We start from the raw sequence: 15,809 nt of genomic DNA on the forward strand, positions 1-15,809 counted from the left end.
GAGGAAAGAGGAGCTGCCAGGAACGACTGCTGGTGATTCCAAGAGTCTAGATGTCTGGGAAGAACAAGATGGTGGCAGGCAGGGGAGGTCCCGACAGCCCAGCAGGCACTGGGGGCTCCTCCCTGGGGCCTCTTCTGACCCCCGACCCCTGGGTCTCAGAGGAGAACACTTCCCTCTCCAGGGGCCGGACAGTCACACCCGACTGTGGAGGGCCACGTGCCTGAGCTCTCCAGGGGCCCAGGGTTTCTGAGCCACGGATTCCAGTGGCTCCTGGAGTCCTTGCCCTCCTGTGGCTGACGCCCTGGGGAAGCTTTTCCCACACTGGGCACTGTCAGCCCTGGGGCTAGGTCATTCTCTGCGGTGGGGCGTCTTGGGCACTGAGAGGGGCTGAGCATTTCTGGCTTCCACCCATGCAATGCCAGCGGTGCCCCTACCCAGCAGTGACAACCACAGATGCCATCACTTGCCCAGTGTCCCAAGAGGGACGTCACCCTAGGTTGGAAGCACGGCTCTAGGGGAGGAGACCGACGGCAAATAGCAAAGAGTATCACATCAGCTGGGGACAGAGGCCGTGTAGAAAACACAGCAGGAGAGAGGGACAGGGTGCTCAGTGCGCTGGATTAAACCAGGCGGTGGGCAGGGCTGTCTGCCAAGCAGACATGTGGCTATCGAGCCATGGGGAACTTGGGAGGAAAGTGCAGGCAGGGGGAACAGCCAGTGAGAAGGCCCTGGGGCAGGCGCGGTGGGCTCGGTGTGCCGGAGGAATGGGGCCGGGTTTGGTTCTGACCCTGGGTGAGACAGGAAACCATGGTGGGGTTTGAGAAGACAAGAGTTCACATTGGTGTCTGAACAGGATTGCCAGGCTCCTGGGCGTGGACAGAGCAGGGGATGTGCAGAGGCTGGAGACAGCGGAGCAGGTGCCCTGTGGTCTGAGTGGCTTCCGCCAGGTGTGGGGGAGACAGTGGACATAAAAGAGAAGGAAAGGCACGTGCAGGGCCGGCTGGGAGACTTCTCGGACACACAGGAAGAGGTGGGGGGCTGGGGGGCCACGCCACCTGGGGTGCTGGGAGACACTCGGGAATACGCTGCTCTTCTGCAGACACACTCCGCTCCCATTCTCCTGAGATGCACAGGCCTTTTTGTCTTTCATTTTCTCAGTTATGATACACTGAGAGGAAGTATTTCTCTAAGGCAGGGAAAACAGCCTCACACAGTGACTCAGGGAGTGCCCTGGGCCTGGCGTTGGAGCCCTGGGAGGGAGGGGCTACACTCTCCGGGCCAGGGGCTTCAGAGCCCTGGGTGGTCACTCCCTTAGCCCAGACCTCCTGGAGCCTTGCAGGAAAGTAGGCCGTGTGACCAGAGGATCTGAATCTTAAGAGAATCCAGAAATCGGGATTTGAATAGAAATCTCCTGCTTCAACACTGGCCAAGTTAAAACAAGATTAATACGAACTGCACCTCTGTGGTGGAACCTGTCTCTGGGTTTGAGACCCTGGATCTGACCGACAAAGGGGCCGTGCCGCCGAGGATGCAGATGAAATCCCTGTTCCTTCCTCCCAACCTGGCTTTCACGTCATGGTGCCGTCCTGGTGTGTGGCACCGCGCATGTACAAATGGCCAACCATGCTGTGTGCCGATAAAGCCTCGTCACAAAGCCAGACACAGGCTTCTTGGCAAAAGGGACTGAGTCTGGCCGCTTCCCGTCAGGGTCTTGTCAAATGAGGTGACTTAAAAACAGCAGTCCAGAAGGCCAGAGGTCCGAGGTGGAGGCGTGGGCAGGGCCCAGCTCCATCTAGGGACTTGAGGGAGGACCCATCCTGCCTCTTCCACCTCCTGGAGGCTCCAGGCACCCTTGGCTTGTGGCCTTATCATCTGGTCTCTGCCTCAGTCTCCATGCCGCCTTCTCCCCTGTGTCTCCCTCTGTCTCTATAAGGATTTAAGGTCCACCCCAATGCAGACGATTTTATCTCCAGATCTTTACATCTGCAAAGGCCCCTTTTCCAGACAAGGTCACTTTGCCAGGGGTCAGGGCGTGGACATAGCTTTTCTGGGGACCACAATTAAACCCAGTCCAGATGCTGATTGGGCCAGGTCTGTGGCTGGGCCAGTGGCCCCCAGGGGACCTGGACTTTCAGCTGTGATGGGTTCTCACTCCTCCCCACCTGCTGCCCTCTCCTCTTCCTGCCCTCTGCCTGGCGCTGGTCCTTCTCAGATGGAGATGTTGGCCACTGCTCCAGCTACAACCCCAGTCACCTGGGCCCAGTTCCAAAGGCAGATGAACAGCGGTCAACTAATTGACCACTGGAGGCTTTGAGGCGGGAGCCTTGGCCGCTGCTGCCACATGGAGCCATAATTCTGGCCACGGTTCATGTTGCGTCCGGTTCACGGGAGTGGCTTGCTGGGGAGCTGCACCATGAAATGGTTGATTTCTTCTGCAGCCACCGCTTCCCTCTCCTGCAGCCCTGCCCCGGACCAACACCTTGGCACTTTGGTTACAAAATGCCACGGATGGAATGGAGCCTCCTCTCAGACTCCATGGCCATCTCCTCCCTTTCCCTTGCAGTGCAGGTTCCTGGGGCACGGAGACCACTCCATGTGCATGTGGCCCGGCGGTGGGAGATCCACTCAGGGGCTGCAGGCGCATCTTCCAGTGCCGTCCGTGGATGGAGGAGCTGTCCTGACCCTGCCCTGCTGTGACCCTGCTCAGCGTGGCTGATACTCATGCCCTGTGGCCACAGGGCCCCGACATGCTGGTCAAGGTAATGGGCACTCAGCTTCTTCACCAGGGAGGGACCTTTTGTCAGGAAGTGGTTGGGGGTCACGTGGGCCGTCCTATGGCTCAGCCCCCTCCTCTGCCATCCAGGGTCCCCCATGGAACCAGGTCACCATTAGCACCGCTATTCCTGCTCTCCTGGGGTCTGGGGGGCCCTCGCTCTGTAACTCACTGGCACCTTGCTGGGTGGCCACACCTGCCAGCTCTGGCCTTCAGAAACCTTTGGACAGCAGCGGTGGGCACCAGCTCACGTGTGGCCCAACTTCAGAGCACGCACTGCCCAGCGTGCCTGGGGACCTGCTGGCCTGGGGTCCTCTTGGGGCTGCTCAGTGCCCCACACTTGGGGGACGTCATGTGACTCAGGAGTCGGGGCCTCTGTTTTGGAGGGAGGTCAAAGCCCCAAGATGACGGCCCCTTGGCTGGGTCCACCTTTTCACTACTGTCCTTCCCTCTCTTCTCTTCTTTTGGGAGGGGGCAGAGGGGAGATCAGGAAGACTTCAGGGGCACAAATCCGGCCCGAGGTGGGTCAGCAGCAGATGTGTCTCGATTGCTAATATTTGTTTTCTCCAAGACGACATAGCCATATTCGGTGTCTTCAAAACAGGGTTCCATGACAGAGATTCAAAACCCCAGCCAGTGGGAGCTGCTGACCCCGCCTCCCCCAGGCTACCGCCCTCCCCAGGCAGACGCCTCTGGGTGGGGCTTACGAGAGGCTGGCTGCCAGGGAGAAACGCCTTTCAGAAAGCCACGCCGCTCTCAAAGGGAAAGGGGACATTCTGGTCACGATGAACACTTTCTACAGGAATCTGAATCATGTGAATACGTTAACTAAAGTCGATGGTGGTGAGAACGATATCCCGAGCAGTAGAACAAAGCCATGCTATCACTCTCCGTCCATCGATGACAGCGCCGGGCGGACGGAGGGTCTCGAAGACATTCGGGGAGGTGTGGGTTTTGCTTTCCCCAGAATCATTTCAGACCAGGAGATCATTAATTTGGCCCACCTTGTTTGGGAAGAAATTTCGAGCTGATGAAGGTGACCAGGTGATAGTCCTCTTGTGATAGGACCGGGAGGCTGGATCCAGTTTCTAATAACAAAATAAATGTCCTCGGGAGCAGCCTGGAAGGGACGCTGAGAACAACGCTGGCCGGGTGCTAGTTTCACTGCACAGCAAGTGGAACGACGCCTGCGTCTGCAGAGCCCACTCTCACCTTCAGAATGGGGCTCGGGCGGCAGGTTCACCTCCTCATTAGGCCATCGATATTCTAATTAGGAAACAACGCCAGATGAATAGGATTAGCAAGTGGGGCATCTTCGGCTGGTACACGAGAGACACTTGAACCGCTCAGGTCTTATCGAAGCCTCTCCTGACATCTTAATCATGTAGAAGCACTCAATTTACATAGCTCTGCCTAATTAGACACGGCGGCAACGATGTTTGCGGATTTTCTTCTTCCTAAAGATGACTCACTCTGTCAGATGGAGGCTGGTGCTGAGGAGGCACCTCTGGTGCTTCCCCTGAAGACTTTGCTTGTTGCACAAGGGCAGGGGAGATGAAGCTTTTTACAGGGGGAGGAAGAGAAAAAGGAACTACTGATGTGTCGTTTTCAGAGTGGCTGAGCAGCTGTCCGGCCGAGGCAAGGCAAGCTGGGCTGGTGGAGAAATGGTCCCGATGTGTGCTCTTCTCTGATAGGCCAAGCCAGACAGAAATCAGCTTCTCGGGCTCAGGAGGCCTGGGCCCAGGGGGGCAGTGGCTCTGCCAGGCGAAGCCCGGGCCCCGGGGGGCTGAACTGGTGCTCGCTTGGCGTCTACGCTGCTGTGAGTGGCTGCCTACCTGGGTTTACTAATGCCTGGCAACAGTGGTCCTGGAGCCATTGTCTTAAAACTTGTTGTTGCTTTACTGTTTGTTGTTGAAAATTCGAGACCGCGCTTCCTCTGCTGCAAAAGCGGTTAACCATAAACCATTATTCGGATTTCCCCAGGAGGCGGGCGAATGACGAGCAGGGCAGCTCTGAACACTAAGCACAGATCTGCGCAGAAAGCAGAGCCCCGGCACGGGGCGCTCCGGCCTCAGCACACCCTGCCGAGTCTTTGGCAGCTTCCAGGACTTCTATCCTGAGGCAAAGGCGAAAAAGTGGGAGAGGCTGTGTCCAAGGCGGGAGACAGGACCTGGAATGGCTGAGTGGGCAGATGGGGGTGGCCAGTGCCAGGGCCCTGCATCTCCTCCGGCCAAGTGGTCACAGATTCAGAGGTCACCCACGACCCCGAGACCATGCCATAAACTGCTGCAGAGACTGGCCCAAGGGGATGACCTCTCCATGTCCGGGAAGGGGAGCCTGCCTCAATGTCCCCACTGGGAGGGGCTGCTGAAGACTTGGGGCCAGACGGTGGCCTGGGGAACACGGCTGCTACGTGCTGGAGGCAGCGTCTCTAATAGAAGCCCTCGAGCTGGTGCCCTTAGAAGGAGAAAGAGACACGTTTGCACAAGGAAAATAATGTGGAAATGACATGAACACCTTTGGTTCTGCTCACCAGGAGCCCTGAGGGCACCCAACACTGTCTCTGTACCCAAATGCAGCCAGCTGCAGGCCACGCCTGGGTCTGTCTCAGATTCAAGACGCACAGCCACCTTCCAGCCAGGGGCTGCATCGAACCTGGGGAGGGAGCAGCTCAGGGACCTGGATGTTCTAAGCTTGGGCTCGGTTTGAAAGGGGCAGGGCAAACAGAAGGTGGGAGGGGTCCTGCTGCCGGGCACATGCTGCTCATGAAGGTCTTGTTTTGATCGTGGCTGGGAATGAGGACATCACGGCCATGATGGGGCCTTGGCCTTGCCCCAGCTGCCCCAGGCCTGCAGCTCAGCTCCCGGCTGCTCAAGCAGGCCAGAGCCTGTTGTCCTCTCTGGAGTGACCACGCCCATCTTGTCCACGCAGGCCTCCCTCTGGGGCCCCTGTGCCTGGCTGGTTCCTGGTGATGACCCTATCATGATCTGCCTGGGGCCAGGCCTCTTTTGGGTTACACCCCATCCCCTGCCAGGGGGTCTGAGGAAGGCCAGGGGTCCTCCCAGCCGAAGACGTGTTGTCAAACAGTGCACCCCAGGGATGTTTCAGGGGACATGGCCCCGAAGTCCAGCCCCACAACCGTCCCCTGAGCCCCTGGACTATGGCTCTGCTGTCCCCCCGTGACGCCCGTCCACATGGGGGTCCCAGGCTTCACTGCATCAACCAGCTTGTTTCACACGCATGAGACAGAAACAGGAGACAGAAATGGATCTTCCTGGAATCGCATGTTAGCAGCTGAAGGTCATCAAGGAGAATAGCCACACCACCCACGCTCCTGACAAGCCCTGGAGGAAGACACGGGACACCCTCTCCAGCACACCGCGCCTGACATGCATGAGGCGGGGCCTCCCGTTGGATAGAAGCCAGGCTGTTCACGTCCCCAGACACACACAGCGGAGAACGCCAGCACCCGCAACACCAGCGTCTCCTCATGTCCCTCAATCTTCATAAATCTCTGTCTGTCAACCACACCTCTAATGGCTTTTAAACGAGCATTTCATTTGCAACATTTTGCAGGTCACGCTGAAGCTGCTGATGGGGGCGGCGGGGGGCGGGTGTCTGCTGTGGGCCTTGGGGAGCAGGCTGGCTCCGCCTCACCTCGGTGTCCAGCCTGGGCAGGGGGTCCAGCTGCCGGGTCGGCCTCACTGGGGCCTGGTCAGTGGGTGGGGAGGTCTCTGGGTGGCTGGGGCTGCTGGCCCTCCCTTGGCCGAGCTGCCATGATCTGTAGGGGCAGGGGGAGCTAAGCCCAGGAGGCTGGGCACCGTCCCTATCATGGGCCTTGACATGCCCACAGGAATGCCAGGCCCAGGGAGGCCAAGGGGTGTCCCTCCGGTGGGACAGCTGGGGGAACCCCAGGGTGTTGTGGGCTCCATGGCGCTCTTGATCCCTCCCAGGGTCAGAGCCTGCACCCACACGGACTGCCGGGCCTTGCAAGATTTTCAGCTATGAAGAGGGGTCCACGGATGTTGCCTATATGTATTTTCAGCCTGGAAAATATCAGATATTCTTTCCTACAATATAAACTACAAAGTCCCCCAGCCCTCCCAGCCCTCTACCCTGCAGTGAGAAAGCTTTAGCTGTTTGTCTTTAGTCCCTTTATCTATAGACATCTGTGCTGAAGGAGACCAGATGGTCCCGAAGCCACCGGGAGCCCCTCGACCCCGTCGGAAACCAGAGGGAGTACGGACCGACATGAAACCAGTGCAGGCCAGAGCAGGCAGCCTATGGTCCCCTTTAGATCCCCAGCTTATCATTATAGTAAGAAAACCCCTGCCCTAAGGGAAGACTGCTGCCACGTTGTACATGCGATGTATGAAGAGGTGTGTTCATGGACAGCGTCTACGCGTCTGGAACCCTCCGCACCCCTGCATGCCTCCCCTGCAGGCACCCAACCCTGTGAACACCTCCCCCTTCCCGGTTCTCCGGTTGCTCAATAGAACCAGCTGCCTCTCCAATTGGACGCTGCTCCTTCGCAGCCAATATAGAGTAGGGAGAGAACAGTTTCCTGGGGCCAGCATGCAGCCAGCCCTGCTCCTGCACTGGGACTGGAGGGCGAGGCCACATCAGATCTCCCTGAGCGTCGCCACGGCCCTTTCTGCCCCTGCGCTTTCCCCATCACAGACCAGCAGCTGCCGGCTCGCAGATGGTGCAGCCTGTGGGCTCTAGGTAACCCCTGCCCCTGCCCCTGCAAGGGGCCATCCCAGAGGTGCTGGCGCCCACGGGCCTGACCCTTGCTCGGCTGTCCTGTCCTCTCCTTGGACACAGCTGGCAGCCGTGCCATCCCATCTGTACCTCTGGAGCATCACGTGTGCAGGAGTGTGTGGGCAGAGGCTTGCACGCACCTGGTCCGGTCAGACCACCTGCTCTGCCAAAAGCTGTGCAAACACGCTGGAGAGGCACCCGCCTGTGGAAACCAGCCACTCACAGGTGTGTGTGGGAGGGGCAAACGGGGGGTGCCCTCTCTCCCCAGGGCAGGCGGGGACCCCAGGCTACAGAGGAGATGAGGGACGGTATCTGGTTCTTCCACATCTGTGTGGGCCTCACTAACAGCACTCCGGACTCGGTCATGGGCCCACGGATCGTCTCCCTAGCTGAGTGACAGGACCAGGGCCAGGCGCAGCTCCACTGCAGAGCCTTGTCCGAGCGCAGCGGGCGCTTGTTCCTGGCCACTGGAGGGCGGCAGGGCCTCAGCAGATCCTGCAGTCCTGGGTGAAGGTGCTGGGACTGACCGCAGCTCACTCGGAGCCCCGGGCATTCTGGCCAACATCACTCTAAGAAATATTTATGTAAATCCTGCATCAGAAGTCCCTGCCTGTGCCACTTGTGCCAGCCCTCACGCTGCCTGCCACGCGACTCCATCTCGATCCCTGGAGTCCGAGGCCATCATCACCCTCCTGTCTCTCAGATGAAAGGCGCCACGGCTGGGGCTGCCAATGTCCCCTGCCGCGCAGGTCTGAGTCCCGAGCCCCTGCCCACCCCGGGGCCACCTCGCCTTCCCCGCAAGCCACACGCTGCCGAGAGTTACCTCCCAAGTGGCCTGTCTGCCCCCATGTGCTATCCTGAGCACCACCTCCTTACGATTTAGGAATGTGCAGGAAAACCCCTTTGTGCTGTTCCCAGGGATGAGGACGGGTGGCATTTCCCAGGCTGCAGCTTGGCTTTGGTTGATCTGAAAGGCGGGGATGAAGACGGCACCGCAGGTGAGTCCTGGTTTTTGGAGCTGAGGCAGAAACTGGAGGCCCACAGCCCCAAACCAGGAAGAAGAACCTGCCACTTCCTTGCCAGCCCCAGCCCTAAAAGCGACACCAGCAAGCCCCGGTGACCAGCTGGCAGCCCCAGCTTGCAGTGGGGTCCCTGCGCACCCAGAGCTTGAGGGTCGTGACGCACTCAGAAGCCGCTGACTCGGAGCGGGAGAGTCGAGGCCAGCAAGACCGAGGAGCTGCCAGAAAGCGGCGCTGTGGCCTCTGGAAACGAGCCTCCCGCGGGCAGGACGCTGCTGGCTCTGAGCCCAGTGAGATGGCTCTACTGGCTCCTGGGAGCCAAATGTCTTAGAGGGTAAATTACTCCTGGAATGATGCTGGTTCTGTGGGCACAGTGCAAACAGGAGACCAGACAGCGAGACCTGGAGATGGGGAAGGCAGGCGATGCCCTGTCCTGGGCGCCTGGGGACTCAAGGGGCTGCTTGGGGGGCACTTTCAGCCCCAGGAGCTGGTGGTGAATCTTCCAGGGACTGGAGATGCACCTGCACTTGGCAGGCTTCAGAGCAGAAGCAGGCCCCCGACCTCACCCACCGCCCAGGGCGTCCCTCTGGGGTCTGTCTCTGAGTGGGGCGTGCACTGGAGATGAAGAGGGGGAGGGAGGCCTCTGTCACAAAAGCCTTGTGGGGCCGCAGGACAGTGCAGGAGGTGGGGGTACATGGAACCCGGCACCAACCAGCAGCCCATATATTTGGCTGTGATGGTTTCCGCCTGTGTGAAAAGCCCTGCTTTTCCATGCCCCTTCATCACAGCCAGGCTGCCGCAGCCTAGGTGGGGTGGGCCTCCTCGAAGGCGCCAGGTCCAGAAGGGGTGGGTTTCAAGGCAGGTGTGTGTGTTCAGGTCCTGAGAGGGGCCGTCAGAGCACCCCAGAGCCCAAGTGCCGCTGTGGCTAGACCCCGAGACCCCAGCGGGTGGTCCCTGCTTTTCTGAGGCCTCCACCCATAACCACACACACCAGCAGGGCCTGTTCTGGAAATCTCACAAGGCCTCCCCACAGCAGCCAGTGGTGAGTGCTCCAGAGCCTCCTTTGCTGAGTCTGTCCCATGGCAAGAGAGTGACACTGGGGAGGTTTCTGATCATTCCCCGACTGTGCCACTAGAGAGGCTCCCCGAGGGTCCTGTGGGCGTCCTGCGGGGACCAGGAGCTCACCCGCCTGCACACAGACCCCGCTCCGCCTCACCTCTCGGTCCAGGCCAGCCGCCACTGTGACGATGTCTCCAGTCTCGCTGTTGATGGTGAACATATTCTGGGACGGGCTCTGCGGAGTCTGGGTCACGATCCGGTACCGCACCATCCCGTTGGCCGTGGTGCTGTCGTCAGCATCGTTGGCCGTGACGGTCATCACGTAGGTTCCTGGAACAGAGACAGCAGCTCAGATGGGGATAGCATGCACCACAGGCTGCCGCCCCCGCACACACCTGGGCAGAGGCCCCTCGACCGCAGAGCTCTCCGTGAGTCTGGCAAAGTGGAACCCTCTTCCTCTTGGTGTACTCAGAGGTGGTGTTAGTGCACCTGCCGACTCTGCCCCCACTGTATAGAATCATGGAAGGATTTCTTCTAGAGCTCGAGGTTCCTTTGAGGTCATCTGCTCTGACCTCTTCCTTTTTCAGCTGGGGAAGACCAGGACTCAGAGCAGGAAGAACTTCTGTGAGCTTCCAGAGCATGGGGCAGCAGGACCAGGCCTGGAGCCAGGTGGCCTGAGGTCCCAACAGCGCCTCCAAGTTGCCTCCACTCCCACATGGAACCCAGCCCGGCTGGGCTTAAAGGGAGGGACTCAGAGGCGCTGAAGCAGGGCCTGTTATAGGTCTGGATACACAGAAGCTGTATAATAAACACCGCAGAGGACACAGTGGAAAACAAACCTAGAAGGGGCCGCTTAGCCGGGAGGCTGTGCCTGTGGGACTCAGTCAGATGGAGCACATCTGGGGGTGCCGTGGGACTGGGGGCCGCTGGCATTTCAGAGGGGCTCAGGGAGCTGCCCATGCGCTCTCTCAGCTTGGTGCCTCAGTTTCCTCATGGACACACGGGGGTTGAGGTCTACGGTGCACACTGGTACACTCCCCACTTCCTGAGAATGGCATTTGGCTTCCCCTTGGCCGAGCAGCCTTTCCTGCCCTGGGGAGGGACTGCATCAGCACACCCCACCCTGTGGCCTCAGAGCATCTCCAGGTCTGCGGGCCAAGTTCTGCTGGGAGCAGTGGTGGGTGGGGGCTTTAGTCACTGCCTAATGAGCACCAACTCTGAGCTAGCACTGTGCCCGGTGGAGGCCCCTCTCCGTGAGCTCCTAACTGCTGTCTCCTGACGCTGGCACGGCGGGCTCTCCCACCTGGAAGTCTTGGGGCTGGACTCTGCCCGCTACCTTCCAGTGTTCCTGCCCCGGCTCTGCACACGTGTGTGCTCAGCTCATCCTAGTGGCTGCCTGAGATGCCCCAGAACCCTGAAAGCTCGAGTGACTGGCCCTGCAGTGTTCATGCACAGAGGAGGGCTGCCGGTGCCTTGCTGGGCTCTGGGGATGGTGCAGCCTCTGCCCGCACAGTGCCTCCCCTGGCTGACGGGGCTGCTGGTCATGCGGGGGGCCCTTAGAGAGACCTGAGGTGCTCATTCCTGTGTGCATGAGATGAAGGACTCTCACCACACCAGCCCTGGGATCTTGCACAATCTGTTCTGCATCTGGAACATTCTTCCCTCTCCTCCACCTGGCCAACTCCTCCTCATCCCCAAAACCCCTTCCTGGCCCTCTGGACTGAGTCATGGGGCCCTGTGCATCCTCATCTCACCTGCATTGAAACAGCTGTGTGTCTGCTTAATGTCTGTGTCCCCTGTGGGATTACAGCCACAAGGGTGGGGCTGGGTCCATGCTGTCCCTGAGACCTGGCACACAGATGCTCTGCTGGATATTTGCCAGACTGTGCCAGAAGCCCAGGGTGCAGGGCAGCCTCATGCTCAGGAGGCAGGGTCCGCGAGGAGCCCGAAGCTACTATTTATTTCCAGGACCCCAGAGCAGGCAGGGAGTATTCCCCCTCCACCCCTCCCCTACCTCGCCCTCCCTTTGCAGCCCTGCAGAGAAGACCCGCACTCTGGCCTTCCACCCAGGCAGGACAAGCCCAGCTGGGATGCAGGGGAAGCTTGGGTGTGTTGGACTAGGAGTTTGCTTCAGCTTTCAGCTTCTACTGAATGCAAAATTCTCACAGCAGACACGTTTCATGAAAACACAGAAAAGCAAGCAGAGGCAGGAGCACGTTAAAGAGCATGGCATGTGAATTACAGGTCAATAAAATAGATGCATTTATGTGGTGAGCAAATGGGTGGGAGGGGCCACGGCCTGGTGACCGTCCACCTCTGGAACTGGGGACCCCACCCTGATGATCCTTGCCCCCATCACGATGTCCCCACCACAAGCCTGGTCCCAACCATACTCCCCTCTAAAGAGGCAGCCCCATGCCTCTGTGCTGGCTTCCTCTGCGTTTTCCTAAGAGGAAAACCTGGAAGTGCAGCACCCCAGGAGCGAGGGTGAGCTGGGAAGGAGCAGTCTGAACACACGCACAGAGCTAACTGCTCAGGCTGAGGTTCTCTGTGGTTGTTAGTGTCCACTACTGGCAGCAGAAATGAATCGTTCGTGGAGAGGGATCACATCATACATAGCCTCCTTTTTAAAAGAGCACAAAACTTTCACTGTGGCAATGAGAAGACTGCAAGCTGACTTCTCAACAGGACTGATGGAAGCTGGAAAACAATGGAGCACGAGGAACTCACGAGGAACCTGGAGTTCATGACTCAGTGAAAAAAACTTTCAAAAATAAAAGGGAAAAGTAGACACTAAATGTGATAAATGATAAAACAAAAAAATTGCCACCTGGAGACCCACACTAGAGGAAATACGGGCGGAAGGAAAATGATCCTAGAGGGCACCTCGGAAATGCAGAAAGATATGAGGAGCTCTGTCTCTGTCTCTGTCTCTCTGTCTCATAGGTACACACACACAGACACACAGCTCCTATAAATATACATACACATAACGTTTATATAAAGGATAAATACACTGGTGCATCTAAGGAATATGACTTGTACAAACAAAAATAACTTTGCCTTGTGAGGGTTTTAAAGCTGCTTATGAAAACATCCGAACAAACGCCTGCAGAATTTCATTTGCAAAGTGGACGGTGGGTCTGACCAGGGCAGCGTCACTGATGTTCAGCCTTCGTCAAGCCAGGCATCCCCGAGCAAGTGAGGCCAACGCTGGCACATCAGGCACTATTTGAAACCACCCATCTCTACGACAGGGCAGCGCTGGGAAAGTCGTGGGGTTGGTGGTGACTGCATTTGGCTCATCTGGTTCAGAAAGTCAAAGGGAGAAACCACTCCAGCTTCCCGAAGCACTCACTGTTCCCTCCACCTGTGGCCCCTGGCGTTGTCGTCTGTGAAACCTGTGAGGATCCACATGCGTGGCACAGAAAGGGGCCCTGCAGCTGTGATGGTGGGGGTGGCGGGATGATGGCAGGGACATGGAGAAGGTGGAGGGAGAGAAGCAAAGCCCTGACCAGTGAGGGAAGAAGGGACCAGGTGCCGTCTGTTGTACTCGCTGAAAGCAGCACGGCCGGCCTGGTTTATGAGAATGATGGTCTCTTGGGCTGGATGGGAATGCAGAGCCTGTCTGACTGCCTTGGTCTCTTCCTCACCCTGCCCCAGCCCCTCACTGCCATTCCTGGGCCCGCACCCTGTGCCCAGCTGGCCCGAGGGCCTTTTGTGCGTGGGTTTGTCAGGTCTCAGATAAATCTCACAGGCAGCCTGCTGCCCCCATGCAGGAACTTGGGCCAATCACACATCGGACAGTGGTGGAGCAGGGCTGGGGTCCAGGATCTGGGCGTGGAGCTCTTCTCCACTCAGCCCTACTGGCTGGGGGAGGTGGAGGGACAGCGATTCAGCCCAGGACTCCCAGCACCTCAGGATTACTGATCCGCTGTGAGGCAGAGACCCGCGTGCTCCCTTTGAGCGCCTGCCCTAGTCCATCACGTCACTGAGAAATCACTTTGTCAGAATGGCTGAGAACCTCCCACCCCAGATGCCCCTCTCCTCCGCCTCCACGGAGCTCAGATAACCTCACGACATCACGTGAACCCCCTGCCCACTGGGGCCAAGCTCTCCCCACTCGGGATGGAATGTGGGATGGCGTTTCCAGCTGATCTGTCCTGAAGGACTCTCCAGTTCCCGAAGGCCAGGCAGGAGGTCCTCCCCCGCCAATCGAGGCTGCCTCCTCCAAGCAGTCCCTCAGCAGGAGGGGCCCGCTGCTGTGTGATTTCATGTATGGAGGAGGACCAAGACCCCTTGGAGGCTCAGGGACCAGGATGTGGAGGTGAGAGGGCTTGGCATTGAGGAGGGGCCACGTGGGATGCGTGGAATGGGAAGTCAGACGGTGGCTGGAAACAGACCTTTGGAACCCTGACTATGGCCACCTCCTTTTTTGACAGACGGGGAAACTGAGTCCCACGAGGAGGAACGTGGCTGGGTCCAGTGAGCTCTGCTAGACCCAGACTGAAAGCAGCCACAGTCTCCTCCAGGGTCCAGCAGACACTTTCTGTAAAGGGCCAGCAGTACGTATGTCAGGCTTTGCAGTCACACATTCTCTGTTCCAACTCCTCAATGCTGCAGAGAAACAGCCTGAGAGGACGCATCCAGCAATGGGCACGGCTGTGTTCCCATCAAACCATTCACAGAAGCAGGTGCTGAGCTGGGTTTGGCGACCCCTGCTGTACGCTCTTTTATTGGATTTCAGTGACAACGTTGGTTTTTAAAAATACAGGGGAACCAATATAGGGTTGCCAACTTCTAGTTCTACCAAGGGAAGACTTTAAAGTACACATCTAGCTCAAATGTTTCATGAAAGGAAAATAATATTTTACCACTAAAATCACAGGAAAGACTTAGTCTCAGAATAAAGGCCAGTCCTTCATTCAATAAGTTGAGCTCCTTGAAGGCACTTGCCACGTTTGCCATATTTAGAGGCTTTGTGTGTCCACCACAGGCTGTGAGCTGCGGGTGCCACGGCTGGAGGCGTGGCTCAGTGGGGGCCAGGTGTGCCCGGCTGGGATGGGGCTTCCCCACGTCTGCGCAGAGCTCCCCATCTCCTGCCCTCTCCCCAGGAGTACATGGTGGGGAACCAAGTGATAAGAGGAGAGGCACCCCCAGCACAGGAGGAAAGCACCCGGCCGGCCAGGGAGGAGGACACCTGGCCAGTGTGGGGGGACACCCGCCCAGCGTGGAGGGACACCCGCCCAGCGTGCGGGGACGCCCGCCCAGTGAGGAGGGACACCTGCCCAGCGTGGAGGACACCGCTTAGCATGGAGGGACACCCAGCCAGCGTGGAGAGGACACCCGCCCAGCATGGAGGTACACCAGCCCGGTTTGCCTTAAGGCTGACGACAGCGGGGTTTGTGGCTCGTTGTGGGTTTGGGAGTTGAGATGCTGGCGCTTCCCCTCATTGTCTATGATCCTGAATACTGTGGAACTGTCCGGGTCCCCACCTCCCAGGCTGTCTGTGCCTCTCACCCGTCGGCCCTGCCCCATTAGAAGCTGGGCCTCTGCGGCAGGAACCAGCCTGGCTGCCTCCCCTCTGACTCCTCAGAGGTCCTGCTCAGGCCGACAGCTCTCGAGTGTTCCCTTAGCCTTAATTCCCTCCCACCTACAGCATTCCCATGTCCCTGTACCAGGGAACACAGATGGCCCCAGGATGCCTGCCCTGGGAAGAGTCCTGGTGTGGATGAATCCCCTTTGCACCCCCACCATGGGATGAGCTGGTGACCCAGACCCGAGTCCTCCAGTGTGCAAACTCCATGTGTCTGACTTAAGGGGCCGATCCATTCTGTGGTTTATGCTCATTAACCAAGCACTAATCAGATACTGATCAGGGGTCCAAGTCTCTGCCTGCTTTTTGGTTACAAATAATTGCACCTTTACATCTGATGCAAGCAACAATATCCCCATTTCCAGTTGGTGGAGTTTTTGCAAAAACAGAATGTCTTCCTCACAGAGAAGAGCCTGGACATTCTGAGATGGCCGGAGTCATCGAAACTCAGCTCACCTTGGCAGGTGCATCACACCTTGTGAGCTGCCTTAGTTTGAGCACCCCCCTCTCCCCCATGGAAAGGGCTGCTCATTAGAAACTCGTAGTGGCTTTTATCACATTAGCTCTTCATTAACTCAAGACAGTAATGGCTTTAAACCAA

The 15,809-nt window shown here is 58.3% G+C and overlaps 1 protein-coding gene across 1 annotated transcript in view; it reads right to left on the bottom strand.

Moving 5' to 3' along the window:
- LOC108541616 (cadherin-4) overlaps window positions 1-15,809 on the bottom strand; it is a gene marked incomplete at its 3' end in the record, with an annotated part of 687,309 nt that overhangs the window by 43,095 nt on the left and 628,405 nt on the right. Inside the window, exon 7 of the mRNA XM_017891180.1 lies at window positions 9,770-9,942. Within this exon, the coding sequence (XP_017746669.1) occupies window positions 9,770-9,942 (173 nt within the window). The remainder of the gene's footprint in view (window positions 1-9,769; window positions 9,943-15,809) is intronic.

This window comes from Rhinopithecus bieti, unplaced genomic scaffold (genome assembly GCF_001698545.2).
Source record: "Rhinopithecus bieti isolate Rb0 unplaced genomic scaffold, ASM169854v2 scaffold_20477, whole genome shotgun sequence".
NCBI lineage: Eukaryota > Metazoa > Chordata > Mammalia > Primates > Cercopithecidae > Rhinopithecus > Rhinopithecus bieti.